The sequence below is a fragment of the Microtus ochrogaster genome, unplaced genomic scaffold, assembly GCF_000317375.1.
Source record: "Microtus ochrogaster isolate Prairie Vole_2 unplaced genomic scaffold, MicOch1.0 UNK26, whole genome shotgun sequence".
Lineage (NCBI taxonomy): Eukaryota > Metazoa > Chordata > Mammalia > Rodentia > Cricetidae > Microtus > Microtus ochrogaster.
Genome location: NW_004949124.1, coordinates 2,230,915 through 2,241,954, shown reverse-complemented (window position 1 = coordinate 2,241,954; position 11,040 = coordinate 2,230,915). Strand labels below are relative to the sequence as shown.

General features: G+C 44.9%; 1 protein-coding gene across 1 annotated transcript in view; it reads right to left on the bottom strand.

The window, feature by feature from the left end:
- Positions 1–10,728, bottom strand: part of Capn13 (calpain 13) — a 61,490-nt gene extending 50,762 nt beyond the window's left edge. The window contains exon 1 of the mRNA XM_005367973.1: positions 10,531–10,728. Within this exon, the coding sequence (XP_005368030.1) occupies positions 10,531–10,728 (198 nt within the window). The remainder of the gene's footprint in view (positions 1–10,530) is intronic.
- Positions 10,729–11,040: the final 312 nt, after the last annotated feature.

Here is an 11,040-nt window from a genome sequence, read left to right as displayed (position 1 = left end):
GAGGGAGGGGGAGAGGAGTGGGGGGAGGGAGAAAGGAGTGGGAGGAGAGGGAGGGAAATGGGAGGCTGGGAGAAGGCGGAAATTTTTTTTCAATAAAAAATAAATAAAAAAAAAACAGAAAGAAAATGCCTGTAGTTGGAGCTCATGGAGGCATTTCCTCAACTGAGGCTCCTTCTGCTCTGATGACTCCAGCTTGCGTCAAGTTGACACAAAACCAGCCAGTACAACATCATCCCTCAGAATTCAGCTCAGCTACTCCCAGCTCTGGATTCTAGTTCATTCGCCTGCTACACAGGACACAAGCTTCGGATTACTCAGCTCATTGCCCAGCCCTCACCTACTCACAGACCAAGTCTGGAAACCTCTATCTACCCCAGCATCTAGCCCACACACACTTAAGCTGCCACAGAAGAGAAATGCAGCCATGCCAAGACGTGACGACATCAGGGTGACGTTGGAGGACTCTCGGAAGATGTGAATGTTATCAGAACCCCTAAGGGGGTCTCCGGACACTTTTGGGACGGCCCCCTACAATTGTTTCCTTTATGGAGGCCATGGTTTTTTCCCCCTGTAACCTCTGTGTGGCTCCTTTGTTGTTTATATTTGCATAATCTGCTAACTGCTCCACTGTTGTTTCCCAGAGAGAAACAGCCCTAGCAGCCACAAAAGGACAGAGATTTACACCGCAGACAACCCTGCCAGCCTTTCATGTGCTGCCTGAGTTTCCAGGCGAGAACATGAACTGGGGACAAGTAAAGGTGTATGATCTAAAGCACAGCTGTCTTCCTTGCAGCCTTCACCCGCCTTCTTGGCTGTGAATTGACCCCATCAGATGCAGGAGAGGCATAGTTTGGCTCTCCAGTGGGACTCTCTGTTAGAACCATAGCCAGGGTGCAATTGGAAATCTTTCCAGTTCACGTAAGTAGGAAAAACTGCTCTGAGGGGCCATGGTCCTGGGCACTGGCTGTGCAGCTGGTTTTAAAACAATGTGGGGAAAAAAAAATAAAACAATGTGGGCACACTTCATTGTCCATGGTTTGTCCCTCTTTCTACTGGGAAAAGGAACTAGAAGTCTCAAGGGAGGTCTGGTCTCTGAATGAAGACATTCAGTTCTGATGCTCTACTCAAAGGAACTGGGGAAGATAGTTCAGTGGTAAAGTCCTTACCTTTCAAACAAGCATGATGGCCTTAGTTTGGTCCCCAGACCCCATATTAAAGGCCTGCTCAACGAGAGGGAAACCATGCTTGGTACCTGAAACTCAGTCATCTAAGCCGGGCTAGTGGCATCATGGATCGCGGAGGAGAATCTACAAACACCACTTTAGTAAACCAGCATAATCCCTAACTACAGTCTAAATATCTTTCTACTCATGGATAAGTATAGTTCTCACCCCTAATCAAAGAAACTTTTCTTTGCAACAAATGGAGACCGTTACAGAAAACCACAACTGGTCAAAATGCAGAAAACAAGAGATCCCGTGGTGCCCAGTCTCAATGGATACATCTACAACACAATTCCTGCACCTACGGCTCAGGGATCATCGAGGAAGAGGGGGTGGGAAGATTGCAAGAGCCAGAGGAACTGGAAGTTTGCTGTGAGATTGTGTCTCCTAGAATGCCAGAGAAGCTACATCTGTGAAGTCTTTTCAACATGGCTCCCTAAACATAAGGTACCAATAGGCATGCTAACATGGAAGGGACACCGAGAGGTCTCCACGCTAGACAGAAAACTTCAGGCAGCCGAGGGATATTAAGAACAGGGGAAATAGTCTTCCTCAGGGAACAGCACCCAAATTGGTTATTCAGCACTGAATGATCAGCACTGAAATCACATGCATGTAAGTAACATTATATGGACTGAGTAGGTTGTGTTTATATTTTAAGAGTGTGTGTGCATGTGAATGTATGCAACAACAATGAAAGAAAGAGGTCATGAGTTTTGAGAGGGAGCAAGGGGAGGAGGTACATAGGAAAGGTTAGAGGGGGCAAAGGGAAGGAGGGAATGATGAAATACTTTCAAAAACCAAAAAAAATATAAAAAATAAATAAAAGTGTATATATAATGTCAGGAGTGGTGTAAGTACACTTATAATCCCAGCACTAGGGAGGCAGAGACAGGCAGATACCTGGGGCTTGCCCACCAACTAACCTAGCCTGCTTTGCAAATTGCCGGGAAAAGTGAGAGACCTCATTTGGAAAATCAAGGTGAATGATACCTTAAGAAAGTTGACAGCTGAAACTGCCCTTTGGCTTCTGTATGCACATTTATATCTGTGACTCATACACATACATGCACACATGCATGCACATAAAACAGGAGAAGGTGGAGACCATGGAGGATTGGACCAGGAACATGGCCAATCCTGCAGTTAACGTCATCCACTGTTGAGCTCCTTGGCAGTTGCCCTGTTGGCTTTGCTCCTGTTGACTTGCGCAGGAGGGTGTTGTGTCGGGAGGGTCCCTGAAGACAGCCTGCAGATGGAATCCTGCCCTGATGTGTCTCCCCAGGAGACCTGGAGACCTTGAACACTTTCTTTTTCTTTACTGTAGCTCAGTGTCCTCATGTGTCACATGGGGACAAAAGTGTAGGGACAGCTAAGAGAATCAAACCCTGAAGTCCAGTGATGGCCGCCACTTACAAACCTCCCACCGAGCCGTAGATGCTGCCCTTCTAGGCTATTCCCTGCAGGCTCAACACAGACTCACAAAGCAGGATGAGTCCTTCCATTTGCAAATGAGGAAGGATGTGGAACACTTTAATACAGCCTCTGACAGGGTGTGTGTTCGATAATTATTGATTCCTTTCTCTGGTGTGACAGCTGCAAAATTAAAATGGCTATGCTCATAGACAAACCCGTAGCCTCGGATGCATTCATTATTAAACAAGACAGAATCAAACATAAATTAAGCAGTCAATTCATAGATAATAGAAAGGAAGGGACAAAAAAATGGGAGGAAGGAAGAGATAAAGAAAACAACCTGCAAGTTATAAAATAAGCCAGAAACACAGCAAGAATAATAAGGTAAATAAATTGTTCTGCCCCAGATAGCGGCTTTACATAGAACCAACCTTTGATAAACATGGTAGAGAAACCCAAATACAATTAGAAATAAAAATAGGTTTTAGAGGTAAAAATGCATAGCTCAAAATTTTATGCTGATCAGTTAAAATACTAATAATGATAAAATGACTTAAATTAGTAACACCCCAAATCAATAATCTTGGCCGTTGTTCTTTAAGATTTCAAAGACTATTATTACCCTAGTATACCTATGTATGTAATTTTCCTGTGAATTGTCTCAAACTTTCAGGGGGTAAACAAGTCTTGTTTCATTTACAAGGCCTTCTTTCATTTACAGTTTCAGTGTTTTTTAAAAAAAAGAGCCTGACTGCCAATTAAGAAGCCAGTGAGTTCTATGTATAACCAGAGAGTAAACACACATACACAAATGCATACACATATGCACACATGCATACAAGTACACACATGTTGACATCACAAACCAGACTGACGTAGACCAACTTACTATCACCGAGAAGGAAGTTCTACAGGAAAAATGTAAGAATATTTTCATTTCAGGATCCCTAATAGCCGAAAAAAAAAAAGCACTTACATGGGCCCAGAGGAGGAAAATTTATACTCTTTTGCTAAATGCTATGAAGGCATTTGATGAACACACAAACTTTTATCAAAATAATGGAAGTTATAAGCAAAACAGAATAGTGTGGTGGCACTCAGAAGCCTTTCGGGTGGTTCTTCTGGCTTCCTGGAGAAAAAGCCCACACAGAATGTGTGTCACTGTGGCTGAGGAGGAGCAGGCTCTAGGCCTTGGAAAGTCCCAGATTAGCAGGTGGATTTGGCGAACCCGGGCAGTGGGGATGTTATCACAATAAGATCCTAGAAAAGAACTCCCAGCAGAGGGTGACTCAGAATCAGCTGGCAGCCTTGTAGATGCAAAGGCTGTAGCCCCACCTCGCACACCTGTGACTCAGGAGGTCAGCCAGAGGTAGCATTTAAGAATGACAACAATCCAGAGGTGACTCTGAGACCCATTGGGGCAAGGAACCAGGCTTTGAGAGGTTTAGTGGTATGTCCCAGGTCAGATTGCCTCCAAGGGTCTCTCTTCTCCTCTCAACTCCCCAGTAGTGAGTGTCTCTCCCAGCTTGAAGCATTTGACTCTGTGAGACAGACAGAGCTCTGAGGGCTCTGAAATGTTAGGTATGCCCAAGGAAGCTGGGGTAGTTAAATTGAGACGTCAGTTTAACTGGATCATTTATTTGGTAAATATTTTATCTGGGCGTGTCTGCCAGGGAAGGGGTGGGTGGATTGGTATCTGAAACTGTGGACTCAGTAAAGCAGCCTGCCCTCCCCAGTGTGGGTGGGAACGTCTGATCCTATCTAGCTCATCAGGTACCTGACTATAACAAAGGGGAAAAAGAACTCGCCTGCCCTCAGCTTGATCTGATAAAATGGTCTCCTGGTCTCAGACTAGGAACCTGTGGTTTCCTTGGCTCTCAGGCCACGGACTTAAGACTTTCTTATGTCTCTGGGTGGCAGACTGCAAGTCATGATGTTACTTACAACTACAAGAACCCAAAATCTTGGAACAAATTTCTTTTAATACATACATCAGTGGGTCATAGATAGGTATATTGGATTGATATATGAGCACCTGTTATCAATATGGATGTTGAGAAATCCATTGATAATATGTAATTATACATCAGTGCTATGTAGATATGACTATACATACATACATATATTCTAGATTTTGTCAGGTATTTGGAAAATCTGAATAATACACAAGCCATCACTATTCCTCAAACTAAGTAACTGCCAAATTAAGTAATTATAGTCACTTAAGTCTAGGCTACAGGGTCCTTTTCTCCAGGCCGAGTCTGGCTTACTCTTTTATTAGGAATATCAGAAACCCATGGAATTCAAATCTTGGCAAACATCACCTGCAGGGGCAACACAGAAGCCACTCCTCTTGATCACTTCTGGAAATGTCACCCTGTCTGTGGACGTTTGCATCACTGTGTTTTCTCTGACGACTGCTTATGAATTTCCCACACAAAGTGCTGGTCTCGGGTAAGAAAACACGTCTACTAGTTACCTTTGCACAGCGTGACTAAAACACCTGGGGAACATGTAGAAGGGGAAGGGTTTATTTCAGAACCGTCTGGGGTGAGGGTTGGCTCATTGGCGCCCTTAGTTGTAACATTGTGTGGTAAGATGCTGTGTTGGAGGAGGCTGTTCACAGCATAGCAGACAGGAAGTAGACAACAGCCAAAGGACTGGAGACCAGGTATAAGTTTCAAAGGCTTGCCTGTCAACGGCCTACTTCCTCCTACTAAGCCCTGCCTCCTAATGTTTCTAGAGCCACCAACTGGAGACTAAGCGTCAGCACTCAATTCTGTGGGAACGTTTCATGTTCAGTTGGTAACAATTAGACTCGTCACTTTGTCGCTCGGCCCTTCCAGATGGTGACAAGGCTTTGGCTCGGGGAGGTGGCAGCAGAATTCCTCCCCTGTTTTTCTGAGAAAATTCTGATGTGTTGTCGTCAAAGATTTTCCCGCTCAATGGCAACTGGCTGTTGGCACAACTACTTTCAGTTCCTTCTGGGAAGAGCTACGTGAGAGAACATCTTTACAATCTACCCACGTTCAGATCTCTATCTTTCCCCTCTTCTTTTTTTACAAACAAGACATTACGGTGAGTCGCTTCTGGTGAGTGAATGTTCCCATCAGAAACTATTCTGACCACGCGGAGATATTTCCTGGGTAGGCAAACTCATTGCTGTGGAGTGACCACAGACGGGTCCACAATAAAGCTGCGAACTGGGCTCAAGTACCTATTAGAGAACATGCTTTAGACATCCTGTCCCATGCTTTGGGAAGTAGATTTTTTTTTCCCTGAATGGGGTCAAAGATGACGCTCCAGCTCCTTTGTCTCTCCACTTTGGTGATGATGTGAGGATCCACCGCCCTCAGCTCTCTGCTGTCCCTTACGGCAGCCGCAATTATACCTGTTGATTTAGACCCAGAGGTTATCAACCTGTGGGTCTAAACCTCTTTGGGGTTGCATATCAGATACCTTGCATATCAGATATTTACATTATGATTCATAACAGTAGCAAAATCACAGATTATGAAGTGGCAATGAAATCACCTTACGGTTGGAGGTCAGCACAACACGAGGAACTGCCTTAAAGGCTGGCAGCCTTAGGAAGGTCGAGAACCACTGATTTAGACTTAACATTAAAAGTCCCATCTCCCTGACACAATGATCACGTTTCAAATAGTCAGCAGACACATTTGACTGGTGGCCATGGCAGCAAATGGAGCAGAGTGAACACACCCTGTCATTGCTGGAAGGGCTGCAGGACACTGCTGTTCTATTTAGTGAGCATAATGATAGCATCCACCTTACAGGATGGCGAGGGCAATTAAGTGACAAATTGCATGTAAGCACTTAGTATAACACCTCAACTATGTACATACTCAGTAAGTGGGATTTATTACTATTATCCACAGGATAAAAGTTCTCCTAAAAGGGGGCCATCTAAGTACCAAGTTTAATTAGAGAATACATTACACACACGTACCCCCATGTTTAACTCTTGGTATTAGCTCTTACTGAGAGCAGAGGTTACAGGAAGCATCAAGAATGATGAATCCTCGAGAACATTCCCTACAAGGTCACAGGCTACTGCAGAGCCCAAGTCGAAGTGAGGAGCGGGCTTGGACATTGCTTAAAGAGAAGCAGAAAGAGTCAGGCTGTGAGAAGCATCTCCCTTCAACAACATTCCGGCAGGAAAAACCACACTGGATCCATTGTTAGAAGGAAGGAGAAGAGAGAAGAGGACATGCAAGGGTGACAGCTAATCCTGACTCTCAATCTGGTGGGATTTGGGGCCACCTGGGAAACAAACCTGTGGGCATACCTGTGAGGAATTTTCTAGCTCATGTTAATTCTAGTGGGAATTAACAATGTGGTTGGAGCCATTACATGGGCAAGGGTTCTGGACTCAATATCAAGAGGAAAGGGGTCTGAGCATGAACACTATCTCTGCTTCCTGACTGGACACAGCGCAATCAGTCACCTTCTGCTCCTGCTGCCACGCCTTCCTAACCATGATGCACACTACCCTTAAACTGCCAGTCTGAAGAAGCTCTTTCTTCCTTAAGCTGCTCGTGCCAGGTATTTTGGACCATCAACAAGAAAAATAACTAAGGCAGCAGGTGAAGGGAAGGAGGGAGAGAGAAGAAGAGTCATGGGACATGAAACAACTTTTCTGTGCTAGGCCCAGAGAACTGAGCCTGGGTCTCAGGCCCCTGACTTGTAGGTTATTGGTGAATCTGCTGAGCTGGGATGGGTACTCCAGGAAGAATAATATCCATGGTGGATTAGCAGTTGCCCAGAATATGGAATTTCTCCATTGTCTAGAACAGGCTAGAATATGGAGATGGCTGTGGAGCCTTGGAGCGGCAGGTGAGCCAAAAAGTCCCATGGAGAAGCATCAAGCAGGTTGTAGGTGGGGGAGGCTTGACTGTGGAAGCAGAGATGGGGTACAGACCATGAGAAGATGTGTACATCCCTTCCCAGCATCCCCTTAGCCCCTTGCACATCCCTTCCTAGCAGCCCCTTAGCCCCTTGCACATCCCTTCCCAGCAGCCCCTTAGCCCCTTGCACATCATTCCCAGCAGCCCCTTACCCCTTGCACATCCCTTCCCAGCAGTCACTTACCCCTTGCACATCCCTTCCCAGCAGTCACTTACCCCTTGCACATCATTCCCAGCAGCCCCTTAGCCCCTCATAGTTTTCTCTGACCTACATTCCTCCTTGGAAGCATTTGCTGATTTTGTCTGAGGGTTGAAACTGAAATTCTTGGACTTTGAAAGTCTAAGAGCATTGAGGGACTCGAAAAATAATAGGCAGCGCTTAGTAAGTACTTACAATGTGCCAAATACTAAGCTTCGCAACCTGTTCCTCCTTAAAAATAATTCTATGCAGTATGCTACAGGTCCAGATTTCATCCCTATTATTTTTCATCTATGAAATGGAATAAAGAGATTGTCTAAGAACAGGAATTGACTTTACGGAAGGGTTGATTCCTGGTTGACCATATGAGGTTGGAGAGTCTAATGGTGCATAAAATCTCTGGGATGACCAACAGTCAAGAATATAATACGTAATGTGAGTTCATGATGACACCTTATAGGGGACAGTATATTGTGAAGTGAGGCATTTAGGTCTTGAGCTGTCTAGTTGTGTGACCTCAGACTGATTGTTCTACTCTGTTTCTGATCTTATCTGCAGAATGGGATCAATGGTCATTCCTCACAATAGTTTCAAAATTATCCAAAGAGCTGAAAAGCATAACACTATGTCCACCTTGGCTTCATTATGGGGCCCGGGCCAGACTGGTTGTCTTCTGTCAAGACTCTGCATATCAAGCTGCAGTTAGGCAGAGATGTCACAGTAATAAGTGGTTTTCTCTTTGCTAGCCTGTGTGAGAAACTGGTCAACAAAAGGGTTTCTCTTTTTACGTAAGAGCTTGAAACCTGGGGAAGTGATTTGAAGACAGTCACCCACCAGCCACTAATTCATTTATTATTCTCCCCAAATCCTAACAGCCCCTCACTAGCCGTGCAAGTTCATGTGGGTAAAAGCATAGCATGTGGCCTTGGGAATCTTGATATAACTCCTGGGCCCTTCTCTCCCTGACCATGTCATCTCAGTCAAGCGTATCATCGGGCTAAACCTGTTTTCTTTCTTGTAACATTAAACAAATATATAAAGGCTACAAGGAAGATAAGCTACATGGGAAGCTTTAGAAGATATTCTATAAATAAAAGTATTGCTGAATTTGGAAAGGAGTCCTTTAAGAAATGCAATACTTGAAAGTATATGAAACGATGAAATGAACAATTGCTGTTAATAGAATATGGGTGAGTCCCTAGGTGTGAAGCATGATGGGAAAAATGGATCCGGCTTCTAGCTTCCTTAACTTTGGATTTCTGGTTTAATTCTGTATGGGTCATTCTACTTGCCTCAGTTTCTCCTTGCTCCGCAAAGACATCACAAGCTGCGATGTTGGTGGGATTAGATAATTAGGTTCCCTTCACCCTTTCTAAATAGGAATATTATTAAATTCTCAATACTATAAGGTCTCACACAGACTGCTCAGCACCTTGGGAGGGAAGCAAAATTACTTTTCTAAATGAATCTCATCTTTTAAGAACAACAGAGGATGAAAAATGGCTCCTCAGAATTTCTTTAGAGTTGTCTATCTCCTTAGGCGGTAAAGAGGAAAGGAGAGAGCTAGAACTAAGGCCCTGCTGCCGAGAGCTGATTGGATCAACCACACAAGACTACATACATCAGAGCACCCAGCTTTCCTGAACTAGCATTGAAACTCCACCTGGTCCTCATGGCCCTTTCCTTCCCCAGAGATAGAACTGTTCAGGCCCAGGCAAGAAGTTTTCTCTTCTGAGCTTGGTATTTAGAGTTCTTTCCCATGTGCAGAACTGAATTACATAGTCTCAGATAAGGTAGACACTGTGGCATCTCTCAACCTCCTCCCAGCATCACCAGAAAACAGGGTTCTGCACAACCTGATTTGGTGTTACCCAGTGTGCCAGGTACAGCACTTGGCATATAAGCTTTGCTTGAAAACTGTTCTCACAATCCACTGACAGACTTTGTACTATTTTCTTGTTTCAGACTACACTGGCGGGTTTGGTGGTGTGAGGAAGGTGCATCAGGCATCCCAAAGCATTTCCTGTTTAGCTCCTTTGCACTCATACGAGTCCTGATGAGATCATGAGAGACTTCAGCCCACTGAGATGTTTCCCACAGAGCCTCATGCTCTAAGGTTGAGATAGTTCTCGAAACCAGCAGGGCTCACCCTACTGCGAGGTAGAGTTAGTGGCCATCGCTGAGGTGGGGGAGTCAGAGCGATGGGAACGCTGCCCTGTACTCCTGCTCTGATGTCACGAGGGATATCTGCAGTCCTTTCTCAAGACTGAGAATGTGATTATGAGAGAGAGGCAAAGCAATTATTTAAATTCATTTTATAGTACAAATGACTGACATGATATATTCCTTTTGAGTAAATTCTAGTAGGGAAGAAGAAAGGAACATAAAGACACTGACACTTGAAGAGAATAAAAGGTGACAGACTGATAGATGGGCTCAATTAAAGAGGTGGAGAGACCCCAGGGACCAACTAGCACAGCCTCCCGATCCATGACATGCCATTTTTCTAGTCACAGGACCGAGATGTTTTAATCTGCTGATGAGATCATTATTAGAACTGAGTTAGAAGCAGTGATCCAGGCTCCGGCTCTGAGCACAGAGCCTTCCCATTTCTTGGGCTGAACGTAAGACCACAGCAGAGAAACCAGATAGTCTGACTTTCTTTCTGTTTGGTTGCGGCTGGACGGCCCTCTCTTCTCTAGGAGACGCAATGGCCCACAGCTCCCAAAGCGCAGAGCTTGATTCCCAGGTGGGGCTCACTCACCTGTGGCCGCTTCCACTCCAGTTTTGAAAGGTGTTTCCCCTTGAGCAGCTTCTGGCCTATGGAAGATGCCTCCGCAGGGAATGTATCATCTATAAACAGCTGACCCCTGCTCAGGCATCGATCCCGTAAGGACCTGAAGTCCTGATTCTTGAACTTGACCACCGATGTCTCTGTTAGAGGCTCTGGGTTATGTGCCATGACTATCTCTAGAGAGATGTCTGAAGTCCGTTCTTCCTGGTGAGAAAAAGAAAAACGATTAGTGCCAGAAGATTTTGATGCCTTCACTTTCATAAGACCTGAGACTCAGATCTCTGCTGTCCCTGGGCATACAGCCCCTGGGCAGGTAAGCCTCAACTAAACTTCAACATTCCTACTTCCTGGTTACATTCAACCTGGTGTACTGAATTAGCATCTCCGTGTGTTCTTGTGTGCACCAGAGACTATGAGGGAATTTGCCCCTTTAATGAATGTTTATTGAGCAGTGACCTTGTGCCAGGCACTCTTCCGAAC